Source organism: Strix aluco, chromosome 16 (assembly GCF_031877795.1).
Source record: "Strix aluco isolate bStrAlu1 chromosome 16, bStrAlu1.hap1, whole genome shotgun sequence".
In the NCBI taxonomy this organism is placed as follows: Eukaryota; Metazoa; Chordata; class Aves; order Strigiformes; family Strigidae; genus Strix; species Strix aluco.
Genome location: NC_133946.1, coordinates 2,064,518 through 2,083,647, shown reverse-complemented (window position 1 = coordinate 2,083,647; position 19,130 = coordinate 2,064,518). Strand labels below are relative to the sequence as shown.

Genomic DNA, 19,130 nt, shown 5'->3' with positions numbered 1-19,130 from the left:
TAGCTAGGTGGTTTTACTTCATAATGTAGCAGGCAAGTTGATCCTGTATCATCACCTCTCACCATATCAAGTACAGCTGCTAGCTGAGGGGCAAGTGGTTTAAGAAAAAACAAGAAATCAGTCTCTTGAAAAATGTCACATTTTTAGGACCTCTGTTCCCACAGAGCTCAGTGTCCTTCTGGACACTCAGATGACTACTGTGTTCCTCAGTCAGTCCTAGTTGCCACGTTAGTGATGTATTTGATACCATTTATTAAGTAAGATTTTGAACAGGTCATTCCTGCTTCTGGAATAAAGGGAGATGGGTGGCTTTTCCCATTAAAACGGTATAGTTTTAAATGATGTTACAAAAAAATCCACCACTGTTTCTTTAGGAAGACACACAAGCTAGAGGTAGTCACCCTTCTTGATGATAAAATGCCAGAATGCATATGGACTCGTTGAACACGGCTTCCAGATGTGCCAGCCTCCAGTACCTTCCCTGCAGGTTTTTGTAAATCCTGCTGGATGTCCATTGCACTTTTAGGCAGGTACACAGATATTGCTGCAAATCTGGCCTTGTGCTACTTTGGAAAATGCTTTTGAAAGTTGCACCCACCATTAAAGAGATTGATTTAAGAGATGAAGATAAATGCACAAAACACGTTCATTTTCTTTATTTTCAATCGATACTGTATGAATACAAAGTTTCTAGAAAGCTACAAAAATTCTACCACTTTATCAAGAAGGCATCAAAATGTGTCACTTTGCAAAGACATGAAAACACCTGCAGTAACCGACACAAAAATAGCATTTTTAGAGTGATGAAATAATTGCACTTAACTGTCATGGATATTAAAGTTATCACACATATGTACCGCGAAAGCTAGAATACATTTTTTTTTTTTTTACAAAGCACTTTATAAAAAAATTCTCTGCACACAAAACCTATAATTTTCATATTACTATCATACTAAAGATAAATTCACTTTAAAGCCAACACTTAAAACATTTTAAACAAAAAAAGGTACCAGTACCTACACACAGACAATAACAAATACAAGAATACTGTACTGCCAAGAGGTTTGACTGAAACTCCTTTTGAAAGCTTCTGCAAATATGTTAAGAAAACATTGGAGAACATTCACTTTTTTCAAAGAGCCTTCCCTCACTGTCTAACCTAGAGGTACTTTATCATCAAAAGGCAAGTTCTACATCAAAAGTTACCAGCAGCAGTACAATATTAAAGTAACCACTGACCATATATGAATATGCTTAAGTCACAAACCCATTTTATACACATTACACAAATAAACATAAAGTGAGAATTCCATTAAGTCATTTACAAATGTGAACAAATGCACATGGCAAAAAAACCCCAAAACAAAACAAAACCCCAACCTGTTTTACATAAAATGTACTGAAGAATTAAAGGCTATTCAGGTTTTCAATGTTATAAAATTCTTTTGTCTTTTTTTTTTTCAGGCACATATTGTATTTTTTGTCTGCAGTCATGAGCCTGAATCAGAGGCCCATAAAACAAAACAAAACAAAAACAAAAACACATATTCTGTAAGGAGGTAACAGGGATCCATCTCCTTTTAGTCAACAGAGTGCATTTAAGATTTAATTTACATACTAAAACTAATTACATGATCTCAGCAAGAATGACCTGAAAAGTTAAGATATGAAGATGTCCAAAGTGTTTCTTGTACTTTGACTTATCCAGCCTCAGTCTTTTTTAGGGGGCTAAAGATCTCATTAGGAAAGATAAGAGGGGGAAAAGAGATCATCCTGAGAAAAGTACAAAACTGGACTCTATTATACACATCTGCTGTGTGACCGGGTACGTTATCAGTATGGGTCAAGTAAAGGGTAGACAAAAGGTTTCTCAGTATGACTGATTGTGTGATCCAGGAAAACTGTAAGGGGAACTGCTTCAGAAAGCAAGTACGCCCTAGGACTTGCAGCGGAAAAATAAATAGATATGGATTAGTACGTCAAATGTTGTATCTGCCTTGAACTGGCCAGTTACTTACATTCAACATTAATGTACACCCTTCATTATTTCAAATAGCCTATACCGTGGAGGTTTTAACGGAAGAAGCTACTGCCGAACTTAATGAGCTGTAGCTGTGGTAGAAAGGGAAAGTGAGAAACAGGCATTATATCTGCAATTCCTTCAAAACAGTGGTGCAGTACCTAAATAAAATCATTTTGGAATTCAAGTAAGTAAAACTACATTTGTTAGTAGTAATTTTTAACAGCCCCAAATGGTACCATTATGCTTGTTTTAATGAGACAGAAGTATAGTTAATTACAAGTATTGACTAGTACAGCTCAAACGTTTGCTAATAACTGAAAATATATGCTCTATTTGTGGGGCGAAAGTGTCTTTGCCCTACCTCAGTCTCATTGAGTTCAACAGGATTACTTGTTTTATAGAGGTAAGTGAGATTTAGACCTTGAAGGAATAACAAAAATAATATTTTAGAGACAGGGAACTTGAATTATCACAATATTTACCACACAGTGTCACAATATTTCTATATATAAAAAGTTAATCTTAGTTTTCATCAAATACTTTAAAAATCAAGTTAAAATTGTATTCACAACTATATAATCCCTCTGACAGCTTTTGGTTTTGCTGATATTTGTTCTTTCTAACATCGTTGTCTTAAAATCTTGCTCCTCTTCCCACCAATTTTAGTTGTAGTGTACAGTATGGCCCCCGTTCACAGAAGGTATCAAATACAGACACATTATTAAGAGGAGCTAATGTTTTTTTCCAAGACATCATCTGGGTGAAAAAATAAACAAAACAACCCTGTGTTTTGAATCGCGCTGGCCAGAGTTTCTCTAACAGCACCTTCATCCACAATGCTCACACTCAACATTTCAATGCTTAAAAACACACAATTGCATTTACCCTAGCTGTTCTCTGTTCTCCATTGTCATCATTTTATGCATCTGACTTTCAGCATGCACAACTTTGTAAACAAAATCTTCTGTCTAACAAAAAAATCTTCACAGATAGCGAAATATTATTAGAGGAGAACAATAAAGTCACATTTGTCCACTGTCTGAAATTCTGCAGTATATGGATCTCTCATTATGCAGATGCACGACTGGATGAAGAGAATATAAATGTGAATCATTTTTATATCACAGACAAATCAGTTGCTGGTTTGCAACGCTGTCAGAAATGGCAAACAATAGATTATTTTTCAGCAGGTTGATCATTAGCAAAATTACTTTGCTATAAATGGTGCTCTTTCTTTTGTGAATGGAGGCCTGTAGATTCAACTTATTCCAATAAACCAAAGGCATTACGGTGATAACTAAATATTTTTGGTCTCTCTACAAATTGTCATTATTATGGCAGCACTTTTCTAAGCTGGAATTTCAAACCAAAGGCACTTTCATGCTAGAGTGCAGAAGAGTCACAATTAATTATTTGGTCATGAAATTTAAAAAGGCAGCATTTATTAATACAATTCACTTTTCACGGAGAACTAAGAATCTGTAACCTTTCCTTTTGGTATAGGCATTTAACTGCGTAGTAATGGGACTGACTTGTACAGAAGGTTGGTTTAGACCAAGCAGTCAAAGAGCATTTCTGTGGGAAAAAATACAGATATTTTTAAAAATGGAACCAATTAATAAAACAATATATAAAATTTATGTTAAGAGGCTAAAGGTACTTCTAATATAATGCTAAGGCACTGCATATTGTAATGCTTTGGCAGCTCTCAATTAAAAGGTTCCTACAAAAAAGTAACAGTAACAAGATAAGTTCTTCCAGCTTACAAAAGAGCTCACAGTTTACAGGCAGCCTGTTGGACTACACACCCTACACTGAACAGTTGAAGGATTAAGGCTTTTAAGAATTAACATATACAGGGTATGGATCATTTACAGAAGTGTAAAGAAAAGACGATGGAAGTAGTTTCCCTAATATTACATATGTGAACACCAATAAACATTGTGACTTTTTATACCCTATAGTTATGGCATATGTATTGTGCCAGATTCTATTAAAAAAACTGTACCTGGTTTTGCAAATTGACTTACTTTATATGCCTCAAAAAGTTTGCTTGTTATTAAAAAAAAAATAAAAAAATCACCAAAACCACAATTCAAACCCTAAATAAAAGACAACTTTAGAATAAAACAAAAAAGTAGTTTTTGACTTGTAACACCAAGTGCTTACAATAAAGGGCTACCGTTAGGCTGTTACAATGCAGTGCTTTTCCTGATGTGATTGTTAGTGTTAAAAATGAGTGTTAAGAGACCTTACCATGGACATATTTCTCTGTTCAGTTCATGGAATATAAACCGAAAGATCATCAGCCCTAATATCCACAAGCAGGTAACAGCTAGACATCACAGCAATCATCCACCTACTAGAGTTAGATCAGAGGCAGGCTAAGGAATTTAAGCAGTCGCCCTTCCCCTTGGTGATGTTTGTATTGTCTTCTAACCTGAGTCCTCACCAGTGTTAATATGAACATGGTCTGACGCAGATGTACAGCAACCCGCTACCTCCTCTAGGCTATATTCTAGTCTAGATAATTCAACAATGGGCAATTCTAACAGAAAGTACTGCGCAGAAATACCGTATTAAAAAAAAAAAAACTGGCTTTTTTGAAGACTACAGCACTGTGCCTGGGAGTAAATTCACTTAAATTGTGCATGGGCGCATATCAGTAAAGGGCAGAGAGGAGGGACCTGCTAAATGTTAACTTCTTTGATTCAGGACTGCGAAAGACCTTCCCAAGAACGCTCTTTGCCGATATCTCATGACTGATTTTTAAGGTGGCTTGTGCTTGGCCGGGCAGCCCTCAGCCTTTCATGCAAATGTTTCGCATGAGAACCTGCTGCTGGTCCAGCACCTGCTGAAACTGCTGCTCAGGCAACTGAGGGGCAGTGCTGGGTGTGCAGCAGAAGGAAAGAAATGGAGCAACACTCACTGGTGTGGCCAGGAGGAATGAGACTACTTCTCTCACATGTGCGTACCTCAGACAATCACTCACACCCACATCCATGGTTCGAATCCTTACAGTATTAAAATATCTCCAGCTGTACTTCACTTCCTGGAGTCTTCCCTGAATATATCAGAAGGATGAATACTACCACATCTGGATGCAAAAGGACATCAGACCCCACGTGGTATGTACGTGTTTGTTTCATATAAGGTCTTCGCCAGTTGGAACTGGAGAGACAACTGGGAGAGGTGTAAGAGCACCATGGTAAAGAGGAAATGGAGAAAAAAAAAAATCTCCACTTTCCCATCTTCTTAGCCTGATGTTGGTTGTGATTTTCTAGTGTCTCATAGATATTAAAGCTGTTGATCCTTTCAGAGGTGTACGTATTCTTCTTTCAAACACGTTAGTGTTTTGCTTTCAGTTAACAAATTACTCCATGCTGTCGCAATGTCAGTTGTTTCCATTCATCTGTTAATTTCAGAGTTGCAAGTTTTTCACTCAACTTATTAGAAAACATAGTTGTCCATATAAAATATAACTGCACACACAAGACTACATATAATGCAAGTCTAAATCTTCAGTATTTACCTACTTATTGCAAAATGAGCCATCTTTTTCATTAAATAATCAAATTTTCATATTAGTACAATACAGCTTTATACTCTTTTAAAATACACTAGATATGTTAGGGATAAGGGATGATGTTTTCTTTCTCTGCAATACCTGTTTGAAAATTTAATGGATTAGAAGATTAGTTTTAGTGTTGAGAAAAAAATACAAAATTTGCCTAATTTTAGGACCTGTCTGTTTCTATCAGGCATTTCTTAAGGCTATATTTTTCATTTGGTTTCAAACAGAAAAATGTTTCATTTTAAAAAATAATTTAGTGAATTACATTCGTCCATATCTTCCACCCTAATTAGTTACAAAGATAATTCTATAAAGATTATTAACTTTGTGTACTCATTTACAGTTATAGCTAAAGATTCATTTCAATTTCACTTGCATTGTAAAACAAGTATTTCATGTCGGAAAAAAACCCAAAATAAATTCTTATAAATGCTGTCAGTTTTTCCCCATGGCAAATGCTCTGTCATACATTTTTCTACCAGAATTAAAAATAGGCCTCCACAGACAGAGGCGTTAGGTTCTTAAATACAGTCTTCCCAAAGAACTGTGGTTTACAAATTTGAAGAACACTTAGTTTTAGAAATAATTTTTACAACTGTACCAGAATTTCACAGCTACAATTATATATGAACACATTAAAAATGACTTCACTAAAACAGGATTTAGAAAAATGTGGGTGAAAGTTGGGCCAGAGGCACTGCCACTTAGTGTTGAGGTTTACAGTCTGTGTTTTGATAAAGAAGTGAAATGAAGTGTATATATAAATAACTGCTCAGTCCTTTACAAGCCTGTAGATATGATGCTGTGCTCCATGTTCGCTGTTCGACACTTCAAATACACAAGCCATGCAAAGCAGGGTTTCTTGTGTATCCCTGTTTGTTACAACCTGTGGGAGGGGAAGGCAGAGGTAGACAATATATTACAAACTTGGAAACACCAGGGCCAAACCAAAAAGTGACTGGCTTAATTCAGACAATCTTTAGATGTGACTGAAATGTGTGTCCTCTTGCTCTCTCTTTGGCAATTTAAACTGATCTCTGTGACTGTGCTCACATGCTGTGCTCTGGGGCTGTTCCTCCTAGCGGAGGGCACGGAGGTTCATCCCACCCCGGGCCTTCTTGGCCACGAGCTGCCATCGTGTGGTCTTGGCTCAGCCTCCCTCAGCGTGAGCACCACTTCAGCAAAGGGGAACCAGCACACCCTTGTCACCTTGTGTTCGCTTCCCGAAGGGCAGCCGAGTGGGGAGCACGTGGCCCTACCCCTTCCCCGTGCCACCAGCCCCTGGTCCTGCCCGAATCCTCCGGCAGCAGCAGCAGTGCATGACTCTAAGTGCTTGGCTGAGGTGCCACCACAAAGCCACAGCAAAACCAAGCTGGGTAACTGGATGAAACTGGCTTCAAGGCCACTGTACGGACTGTTCTTCATGCTTTAGATCACCTGTTGGGTGTACCCATTACTGCACGCTTTTCTGGCCCAAGAACTAATTAACACCACTGACATTTGCAGTATTATAACTGACATCTCGGTAAGAACACATTAGATGAATGGGGTGGTTCAAAGTTACTGCCTCAGGCTCTCTACAAACACCAAATAGAGACGTGTATGAAAAAAAGAGAGAAGTAAGCTGAATTTTTGGAAAGTAACAAAGCTGTTTGTTCATATCCTCAGCCAGCTTAGCCTTTTCATCCTTAGCGTCTATAGTGCACACTTCCAAGTCAATGGGATGATTTGTTTAGTAAGCAACATGACTAAGGGATTCAGAAACTGGTTCTAAATATTACAAGTTAAGCAAGCCATGCAAAGCCCGAGAGTATTTTAGAAACGGAAAAATAAAAAGTGAGTCCATACCAATAAAATTGTAAAATTTTCCAACACGCTGTTCATCATGTATTTCTCTGGTAAATGCTTCAGCTTGTGTATGAAGTTGATCATATATTCACACATTGGAGAGCGATTTATTCTGTACACGAATCGGCCATTCTCAAACCTTGCATATTCAGTCTAAAAAAAAAAAAAAAAGAGATCATTTAGAATATTCAGAAATAGCAAAAAATTTAATATTAAATCTATTTTTTTCTTTCTTTGTGTAAACAGAAAGAAGAGAAAGTGGCTCTCAGACACACACTCCCCTACTTGCTAACTCCCTGCCGGAGCTATGCAGTGCCTCGCTAAAAATTCAAGGGCCCTTAATTATTAAAAGGTATAATATCCCTACTTGTTCTCTAACTTGAGAATTTAAAAAACTGAACAGATGAGCATTACACAAAGGTAAGTTCAAGTCAAATAAAAATGAATTAAGCAGAAAACTTTGTGGTACAATGATGTTACAGTAGTTTTGAGACAACTGTCTGCTAAGGGAACAGTAGAAAAAAAAACCTTATGTATTTATGCATAAATATACACACATAAACATAGCTATATTATTACATGATTTAATAGGCAATTTATGAATGACAGAAAGATGCAAGACTACAGCCGGAAGAAAACCAGAACAGATTCGTTTGTAGGGGCTCACAAGGGACTGAAGGAAGGTAAGGCTGTGACTCGGACTCCTGCTGTCCAGCCAGCAATTGCTCAGATGAGCTACTCAATGGCTTGTGGATTTTTTTGGCTTTCTGTAAGCTTGGAATAATGGAAATGATGGAAAACCTTTTTATGGTCACCATGCACAGAAAACATATTTAGTATAAGGACATGAACAGTGACCAGGACAACTATAAAGACTCAACCTGCAGCTCTAGGCTAAAATTCCTGTACAAAAACTGTATTGCAGATAACAGATGTGAGTGTGGGGCTTAGTACACAGAAGAAAATTTAAATAGCTGCGGTACCATTGTACAATAAACCATGCTACCTGACCACGCCATACGGTTCTGTGCTTAGAAAAGGAAAGGTAGAAAATAAACAAAGGCCCTTGCATGTTAAGAAAATATGCAACTTTGTACTCAAAAGCTGCTGGTGATGAGGGAAAGCATGCCTTTCTGTGCATAAAATAAGATAAAATAAGCATGGGTATAGACAAAACATAGCACACCATCCAGGGCTTTAAAATGTTTTAAAAAATCTAAATGATGGAGGGTAGCTTGTCACTGCAGTATGGTTCCAAACAGGTTATGTGGCTGGCCAAGTATTTGGAAATAGTAGCAAGGGCATTTTTGCTTCAGCTCTTTTCTGCCAGGTGATGGAGGAGGTGGCACTGATGTCAGCTGCAGGCTCCCCAGTGAAGGGTGCCACAGGCAGGGTGGAGGAAGGTCTCCAAAGCAACAGGTAACTGTAGTGTCACCATTCACACAGTGATTTAAAATGAACCCAAACACTGATGGGAGGGAAAGTACTCTTTCAGGAGGGATTAGAGGAAGGAAGGAAAAGCCAGATAAGAGCAAGGTAAAGACAAGAGAGAGAAAAGCCTAAGTAAAATGAAAAGGAACCATCCCACACATCCCATCACAACACCCACCTCTACTTTTTCTACTACTTGCTTTCCAAATGAGCAGACTTTGGTGGAACAGGTGATTGTCATGTTTTCTGAGCTCTCGTACTGACTAGTGACTCCATAAAACGCTCCGGTATCATCTTGAATGTTGCAGTTTAAGTCAGCCTGTTGGGGAAAAGTAATAGAAGTTGAAGATTTCATTTTTCATTTGACAGTGTCAGTAGCATAAGTTGTAATTAGTTCACTGTTCTTTTCAGAAATAAGGGAGAGAGGGAGTTTTCTAGTGACAACAGTGACAGTAAAAAAAGTCTGTCAGGGAAGTACCTGCCTAATTGGTGCAGTAAAAACCTTAGAGAAACAGCAATTTCTTCAAACTTTAAACAACAAAAGACAACCCAGTATTTCTTTAAGCTACAGGTGATGTTCTTGTCTGGCAGATAGCTGATGAAGCCCCAAAGGGCATGATCACCTGTGAGGAGCCTGGCTCCAGAGCTGACTCCTCTGGAGGGAAGCTGCCCCATGGCCTTGAATTCAACCAAGCCATCCCTCTCCTGAGGGGGCCACAGGTCACTTTCTCCCTTTCCCTTTCTTAAAGCAATGAAATCCTCAGGGCAAAGGGAGACGGCTGCACAACATGGGAATCGATCTCTGATAAGACTCTGTCAAGCCATATGGCCCTGATTCAGCAAAGTACTTGACTTCACAGAGCCGTATGACGCAACTCACAGGCTTCACAGGAGCCGTGTGCGCACTGAGCCGTGCCTACCACACCAATAAAATATTACTGGAACGATTTGATTTCGTTCAGTATTTCTCTGCAGCCTGAATAACTACCCAGCTGCCTTTGATATCTAGCAACAGAGACTGAGACTTGCAGGATCAAGTGAGGATCAGCGCTACCTTTAATTATTTATATCCACATCCAAGTCCTGTGCACAGCATGATTAATTTGGCTACAAAGCAACAGCACAGGTCACATGCTGAATGCAGCCTCCCCAGGCCTGCAGCAGCACTGAAGCTGTTCTGCCACTGTGCTCTTTGTCATCATGAATCCATTTTCAAAAGCCTTCAGCTTAAAAGAGCACTAATATGGATACAGGCAGAGTCTAGGGATATCCACAGCTGGATTTGTTGATTCAGGCATTAGCGCTGCTGACATCTTTGGTGCCCAAGGAGAGAGTGGGCAGGGTTTTCTTTTTATGTGGAAATAGCTGATCAGCTACTGCAGCGTAACATCTAAGAATCACCTGAATTTTTAACTTACTCCGAGACAAGCATTTTAGCAGGGAAATGCACTTTTGCAGCTGTTTCACTTGCAAGTCTAGCTCTGCTTGTTTTTATTGCTGATATAGAAACATAACACAAAAATTTTGACAGATACCTTCATGTCTACCTTGAGACTTTCTAAAAACCCAGTTTGCAGGTATGTTTATTCACTAGTTTGTGTGGAACTTTTATAATCCTGCCTTCACTATAGTTCAGGTCATTTGTAACTGCTATTTAATTTTTAACTAGGCAACAACTCATTAATTCTACTTAGTGTCTACAGTCCTTATTTGTGGTACAACATTCTGAGGCAATATGCTGATAATAGCACATACTGAGCTAGTTTGTGGTACAGAGAAGGCATAGGTCTAAGATTACTTCAGGCTGGCTTCAGTAAATTAATCAGTGGCGAAGTCTCCTGAGGTTTACACACAGTAACACAAACAGCCCTATAGTCACGTATTTTGCATAAGAGAAAGAAATCCTATCGCTATTACACCTTGTTTCTTGCACATGTTTTGCATGAGGTCAGCAGTTAATGTTTAATGTACATCTAAAGCACTGTGTTCACAGTGAGCTGTAAGGAATTGTTCCGAGCTAATAGTAAATAAGCAATTTGCCATCACAGCTGGCTTGCAATCGAAACATGACAAACATCTAGACATGACAAACTGTAGCAGCCATCAGCCATGCTACAGCTACTCCGCTGGAATTTCTTAAGAATAGGGATTTCTGATAAAACAGTTGAATTGTTATCACTGTTATTAAATAATCATCATCATCATCGTCATGATCTCTTAAAAAGTGGTTATTCCTACTGCTACCACAATTACAATTTTACTATCAAAACATTTTCTTTTTTTTCCTTTCAGATATGGGCAAAATATTTAAGGAATTGTAACTAAAATGCTCCTCACGATTTAACGTTGTTGAAAGAGTCAACTGCATAAACCTTACATTTCAAGCTGCAACAAGTGTTTACAGAGTTAAAGAAATAGAATAACTTTTTACCTGCTGCCTTCTGATTTTGAAGCCCACTGAAAAAAAAAAATCTAATTGTTGTATTTACATGCTGACATTTAACCTGGAAAAGTAACACATGTGGCCATCTGGCACCCTGTTGATCACTCCCACAGCTCTTCCAACTCTTGCTGAAATCACTAGGAGTCCTGTGTACACAAAAAATACAGGCTGGGGCCCTGGTGTTTGAATGAGGAACGCTTGAAATTATTGCTCAAATGTCATGATTTACTCTTATACAATCATGACATTGTTGCAAAAGTGCCATGATGATAATATAGGCATGAATTATCTTTATTTGGTTTGTTTGTTATTCAATTTATTTTTTTGAGTCTAGCACGCAATAAAGGTGTTTTCAAGGAAGGACAAAATTTTCCTTTTAAACAGTTTTCATGTTCAACTAATTACAGACTGCTGAGAGCTGAAGCTTTAAAACTCCTCTGAAAAGTGTAACACCAACATAAAAATCATAAAAGTTGGCAATGGTAAATACTCTTAAATGAAGGCTTCACTAAAGCCTCTTTTAATACTGAAAGAATTTTGTCTGTTCTCACATACTACAACAAATCTTTCTCCTCAGTCTTGGTTCAAACTTTTTCACTAGAGGCCAAATACATGAACACTAGGGAGGCGTGCATATCATTGCAAAGAAGGGATTGTCACATCAAGGAAGTATTCTGAACCAGGTATTCAAAGCTTTGTTCCATGCTGAATACATTCAGAAAAGAAGGAAAGACTATCCCTGTTGGTAAAATACAAAATTTTGGTTAAAAAATGATGGTGAAGGACTTGCTGTTTATATTATTATGGCTTACATAGTAAGGGGTTCCTCTAAACACATATATCTTAAAGGAAAATTGTATTTATTGAACTGACAAAAGCAGGTAACAATTTCCCCCCCCCCACCACCAAAACGTTATGAGACTACAAAAAAAAAAAAAAAGAAAAAAAAAAAAGGCTCTGCTAAAAGTGGGCACTGCTGTGGCTATGAGAGTTGTAGATGTAGCTTTGAGCGGGAATAAGGTGATGTGTTACCCGAGTATTCAGTTTTAGCAGGCTCCTTACTACAGTATTGATTCCAGTTTTCTTGTCTACATTTTAGAAAGGATGTTGGAAAATTGGAAAGTGTTCAGAAAAGAGTTACAAGAATGATTTCAGGTCTGGAAAACATCCTTTGTAGTGAATGACTAATGAAACTCCATCTACTTACTTTTTCCGAGGGAAGTTTTTCCACGACTTTGTCATAGCCTACAAGTTGCTACATGGGGAAGAGGCTTCTGATAGATTAAATCTTGCAAAAAAGGACATTAAAAGACGAAAAGCTAAAGCTATGCAAAAGCTAAATGAGAAACAAGGTAGAGGCTGGTAACCCTGATGGCAATGAAATGCTGGCATAATTTTCAAATGTGGTGGAATCGCCATTACTTGGGGTCTTTTTTTAACCAAGTTAAATATCCAACTAACAGGGATGCTCTAGTTCAAGTAGGCTTATTGTCCGGAGGCAGACATCACTTAGTGAGGTTCACGGCCTATATTACAAAAGAGGCAAGACTAGATAAATATAATAATAGAAAAATTGAAATATAGTAATTTATCTTATTAACCTCAATTAACCCTCTCCTTACAATTTCCTTCCTCAATGATCCCTGTGAAAAACGTGGCAACAGTCAAGCTTCTGGAGCGCTGGGCTTGCAGCCTCTCATGCTGCAACCAGCTTTGTCTCATTATTTCCTTGGTACTCTGTCTCTAGCTGTTCTCTTGCATTTCAGACTCAGATTGCAAGTCTTCCTGGGCTGTAAACCACCTTTCCCTTCTGTACAGCTTCTCATCTAACTATGCTCTGACCCATGGCTCCAGGCATTAGAGTTGGTGAGCACTATTGTAGCATATACAGATAAATAACCTTTTGAATGTTGATTTCAAATATATTAGCATGATTTCAAATAGTATGGCATTTCAAATATTACGGTATGATCACATGTGACAAACAGGAGTCCATTTTCTCACTGAATTTTAAAATGCAAGATCAATACCATTTAGGAAAAAAACCCCAACAACTTAAAAACACAAATGGAATTTTTTGTTTTTACTTTCAAGAGTAAAACTCTAATTTTGATTTATTTCTAATAGCTGAGATTTATATTAGCTTTTGGAGGCGGGAGAAGCATTCAGTTTTCTGACACCCTATCTACAGTGGGTGTGTAAAAGCATGATTAATTCATTAATAAAGCATAGCTTGTCAATGGGTAGCACTGAAAATATTACATATTAAGAGCACCAAGTGTTCGATACGCTGCATGGAGGAGAAGCCTCTGCCAGTGTGCCAGAGCAAGCACCAAAACAGAGCTGGCTGCAACCAAAATAAAGAGTAAAAAATAAATTGGGAAAAAAAAATCTTCACATTCACTTCAGAAGAGCTCTCAGGCTCTGTGTTAAAGGCAGGGGGCAGAGGGTAGAGCACTTGTGTAATAACAGCTTTGGCTAACAAAAAAGCAACTCCAGCAAAAATTGCTGAGAAGAGTCTAAATCCTTCCTGCTGAGTAGAAGGAAAACAGCACCTACTGGAAACAGTGGGATCTGGGGAGGGCAGAACAATTTACACTGGCATTCAGTAGTTAACGTTAAGCACATAAGGTCACTTATTAACAACATATAGGTTTTAACAACTGCTGACTGCAGGGAGGTGTGTTACTCATATGACCGCATCATGCTTCCCCTCCTCCTCTCCAAAGAGTGATCAAAGAGCAGAGATTCCAAATTGTGAAGCAATTTTTTCCGACGGGAGCATCTGGGTCGTTGGCACGTTTCGCCGCGCGTTATGCTGCAGCTCAGGAATTGTGTCCAGGTCTGCCACATGGTTGGGCCTGTGACGGACAGGCCAAGCGGCTCCGGCTTCCCAGCTGCTCAGCCCCTCCACTCATTATCAGCCTCACGCACTAATGTCCTTGCATCAGTTTGCGAAGGGGTCCTCCACCAGCACCACGTGAGCTCCCTGCGCCAAGAGGGTTGTGATGGGGAAAAGAAGATGGATGACTGCTTTCTTCCATATCTAATTTGTTTTGCATACATTTGCATGCTGGCCATAGACCCATTCACATTACGGCTCCCATTTGTGAGCTGCAGATCATTTGCCAGTCAAAGCTGGCGAGTGTGCGTGTGTGTCTGTGTGTGTGGAGGGAAATCCGAGATTCTAGATTGTGCAATATAAATTACATGTAAAAATAGAAAGAACAAAAAAAAAAAAGGCAGTAGCCACAATTGTGTCTGTGTGAATGAAGGGCACAAAGAATCGCTGCACCTTTTAAAGACGGCTGGAGGCACATGGGGATAAATTCAGGAGGGGGTGGGAGGAGACCACAGGCGCAAGCCATTTCTGAACACTGATTACATGGGTAAATTGTTTGTTCCAGTGTATCACAAAGAGAAGGAGCATTATTTTTCATGCCACAGCTGTTTTGAATAAGAATAGGAATAAACTTAACCATCCTCCTCATGTTACTTACCACTAATTATGGCATAGATTTACATCTATAAAACAGTGAAATTTTGGGGGACATAATTTAATGCCCCTTTATTGTGTAGATTCCTTTATTTCCATCCCACATTTGAATTTCAAAAATGTTTAGGACTTCAAAGCATCTTTAAAAGCTTGCCCTAATTATAATATGCATTACTTTCTAAAACTCCTAGTTTGCATTGCAGATTCCTGCAAATAGAGGCATTCATTTTAAACATCAATTAATATCATCCATGCATCTTCAGATGAGTTTGGGTCTTTATTTCAGAGTTGCACTGAGCTCTGACTAAGCTTTCCTCGGTTTGAAGAACAGTTCAAGCTGCTTCAAACATTTAAAATTAAGTCAGTGGATCAGATCAGTAGAAAGTCTGACAGCCCAATATTAATTTATATCAGCCCAATATTAATTGATATCTTTCCTGTGTCACTAGTTAGAAAATTTCCCTCCTCCTTTCAGATAGATTTGCTTCCCATATCTGTTCTTGTAGCCGCAGAAGTCAGAGTTCAGGCTTGGCACAGAGCGTTTGGCAGTGTCAGAGACACAAAATCCACAGCCACATTACTGCAAGGTGTGCTTACACCAGCGCTAAAGAGCCCAGCAGAGGCATGGACCCACTGCATAATACTGTAGGTTACATAGAAAAGTCATGCAAAAAGAGAACCCCTGCCTCAGAATTTGCAAAACATGCAAGAGAAATAATTAGCTAAATCAGAAGGATGTAGTCCAGGCTGCAGTGGACAGATACACGCCGCTGAATTAACGCTAAAGGTGCTCCTAGCAGTGAGCAGTGTCTGCTGGATGAACTAGCGCTAGGGGCAGGTTACAGAGCTAGCAAAGCTAGCAGGGGTGTAAAGGGAGATACAGAGTTGTGCCTTCCCAGAGCAATTCCCTTGCTGGAGTCAATGGAGATGCAGGTGATCATAACAGCAGAGTCAAAATGAAGATATTTGTTGGAGATGGGGCTGAGAGATAATGGATTCAAAAGGGAGGTGGTGTGAGTGGGACAGAAGTACCATCAACCTCCTGTAAGAGAAAGTGGAGGGCCAGGGGAGGCAGAACGCCGGGCAATCAGCACTGCGGGCCAAGGCGGCAAGGCCAGCAGTAATGTTTTAGACAGACATTCTGGGGTAAAGCTGGAGGTGCAATCTATCATTTAGTTTGAATGCTTTGAGGAGGCCTAAGTGTATTATTTAGCATTAGGTAATTTAAGAATAGTAGTGAGTAATCAGTGGGGATAGCGTTAGATATCAATACGAGTAGAACCTCAACCGCTAAAAGAAACCAATAGAGGCAACATGTGTTGACTTTTAGCTTTTAGATAGGCTAATCAGAACTTCAAAGGCCAGAAAACTTCAGGGCTTTTCTCAAGTCACAAAAACAGTTGAAGTACAAACTAACGAACAGGTATGTTGACCTTAGATTAAGATTAGATGGCATGAATCATACCCGATTGTTTTATATAGATTGGGCTTACTTTGCTAGCAACTAACATAACAGAAGCAGGATTGTGCACTCAATCTGCACCCCAGGAAAGGTTTCATCTGCAGATATTCTGCAGCTTTGTCCAAATTCCTTTTCAGTGTTCTAGGAAATAACTTTTACATTTATTTAAGAACATTTATTTCTGTTTTCATTTTATATCCCTGTAATCTCCGGTTTCATATCGCTGTCACACAAATTTCCTGTGCCATATCATTAGTACGTTGTTCCTTATTTACTATTGTGCTGAATGCACAACATACCAAGTAAAGCTCCTTCTATCTATTACTGTAAAAGCCTGTCTCTGGGCTGACTTCCCTGCACTCTCTGGTTCCCAGTGACTACCTGGGATAAACAGAAGAAAAAAGTCACTGCATTCAAGGTGCAAGACAAGGACCAGGAAATTTCTTTGCAGGGGTGTAAGGTTGGTTGGTTGAGGTGGTGTAAAAGGAGAAGTCTCTTGCTTCTATACCTCCCTCACTGCTAGGTAGGAAGAGGCCCAAAAGTGTGACGTCCAGATGTGTCACCAGGACTGAGGCCAGAAGCTCACCCATTCCCAGCATCAGGCTGTATTTCACAGGAGATACAATCTGTATGAACCAATAAACCTCTGCAAAGCAAAGCAACACTTCGCTTTGTACTCCATACCTGTGATGCTTTGCAAAGTCAACTCCGCAATTGCCAAATGTCTCCTTGCAAGATTTCAGACCTTTCCCTCCCACTTTTTTGTAATCAAACCTTATTACCTTTATCACAGGGAAAACCATGCTGCTGAGGAGCCTCAAGCAGAACTACATAGGAAGGAGCAAGAGGAGGACTCTTTCAGGCTACCAGAGCTAAGCTGCTTTCTGCCTTAGCCATCCTCAATGCAAGTGCTTGTCTCTGGTCTTCCTGTTCCCCATCTCTCCTTTCCACACTAGATCTAATGTCGAAAAACAAAGTACCCTTTGTGCTGCCTCCAGCAACATGCTGACTTCTTTTCAAATCTGTTTACAGGCTCACCATCCCTTCTGGCATCAAATCATCACCTTCACTTTCAAGCTTCCACATGCCACGACACCTGCCTGCTTTCCTTCTCTGGTTTCTCTTGATTTGTTTCACTCATAGTCCCTGGTTTTCTTTTGTTGATTCTCCTCACAATGATTTCCCACCTGTACTTATTTGCCCAACACAAATTCATGTTCCTCTTTTACTCATGTTACAATCAGATTCCACCAAAACATGGACTGTCGCTGGACACTGATGCTAGGATGCACTAGCTTACAGTGCTGAGCAAACTATCGCTGGTTAAACGATAATGAAGGGAGAAGACAGCAGAAAGGATGGACAGGGGGAAATTGTTAAATAAAGGGTGAGAGAGAGTATTGTAAGTAATAAGCATGCAACATGAACAGAACCTGGGAGAAATTGAACTTTCAGAGTAGGAGGAAGTAGTGGATGATAAAAGAGAGAGTGGATACTGATTCAGAAGTGGATACTTAATTTAAAAGAAAAGGACAAGAATACAAATATGAATCTATTTTCATATTAATAAACCTGAAGTTACTAATGGGGTCAAAAAGATTGTCAGCAACCTTTGCCAGCTTTACACTGGTAATATATGACTGTTTGGAACAGATTCTCAACACTCCCCATAAAAACGGGAACAGTGTCCTTTTTCCTGAAGAAATGTCCTACTGGGCTGAAAGAAATTAAGGACAGTAAGCTGACAGTTTAGGATCTAATTCTCATGACTAATTACACAGCCATCTTCTGTTTTTCCTATAGATATTTCTAGATGGGGAGCCCTAGTTTATTCCTAGAAAGGCATTCACTGTGACTCTTGCTAGACCCAAACACTGTCCCTGGCACCTTCCCTCTACCTCACTCACTCAGTGAGGGAGAAAATCCACTGGACTACTTTAAGGTCATGGCTCAGGAAGGCATTCTCAACACATCTTTAATGTATAACTCAGAAGGATGCTAGCACTGTATGTTTTTCAGTCTCTAAGTTAATACAACACAAAATTGTATTAAAAGACCATTATGTTGGAAGGCACAGGGAGGTTAGGAAATGTTGGATTGAAGTTGCCTGCACATCCTGACTGCTGAACTGCATCATGATACAGTCTTTAGCTACACAACTGCACACTCGCCCTCTGAGCATCTATACAATATTTATTTGTCTTCATTATTCAGTGTGGCCCAGTCCCTATTTCCTGCACACTACTCAAACCCTGTGCTGAACACAGAATTATTAATTTTATAAAGGTTTTCTTCATGGCATTATCTTGATTCTTTATAAACAGTCACGAGTTTGATTTGTCAGTGACCACCTGAGGAGGAGGGATGGTATCATCCCCATATTACAAATGGGGAACTGAGGCAAGAGTGTTAAAGGTGTGCACTGCTTGTAGGAGATCAAGCAGAGAAGGCTGGCACTTGAATTTTTGAAGTCATGCGTACAACACAGACCTTAATGATCCAAAGATCATCTCCACTGGCTTTAGATAAATCTTTGAGCATTCAGCATGCCTGAAAATCAGTTTCCACATTGAGAAGAAGTAGAACATACAATACATCAATGACTGTATCACAAGTTGCTTCCATGTCTAATATAAAGTCTGAGGCTTGTCATTCTCTGTGGGAACTTAGAACAGGCAAGTGAGGTAACATTCATTTTGCCAGTTGGTTTTGCAAGTATTTATTATGCAAAGTGGATTGGTGAGACGATGGTCCTCAGTTCAAGCCCAAGTTTTGCAAGGAAACATATTTAGTGGTCACAGACTCTGAACCTGCAAGCTCTATTCCTCTGTAGCCAGATTTCTTCTGCCCTTA

General features: G+C 39.2%; 1 protein-coding gene across 4 annotated transcripts in view; it reads right to left on the bottom strand.

Annotated features, from left to right (window-relative positions):
* Nucleotides 1–641: 641 nt before the first annotated feature.
* Nucleotides 642–19,130, bottom strand: part of TEAD1 (TEA domain transcription factor 1) — a 163,550-nt gene continuing 145,061 nt past the window's right edge. For all 4 annotated transcript variants that reach the window (XM_074842024.1, XM_074842027.1, XM_074842026.1 and 1 more), the window contains 3 exons: nucleotides 9,055–9,195; nucleotides 7,446–7,598; nucleotides 642–6,483 (listed from right to left, as the gene is read on the bottom strand). In XM_074842024.1, the coding sequence (XP_074698125.1) occupies nucleotides 6,370–6,483; nucleotides 7,446–7,598; nucleotides 9,055–9,195 (408 nt within the window). In that variant the 3' untranslated portion in view covers nucleotides 642–6,369. The remainder of the gene's footprint in view (nucleotides 6,484–7,445; nucleotides 7,599–9,054; nucleotides 9,196–19,130) is intronic.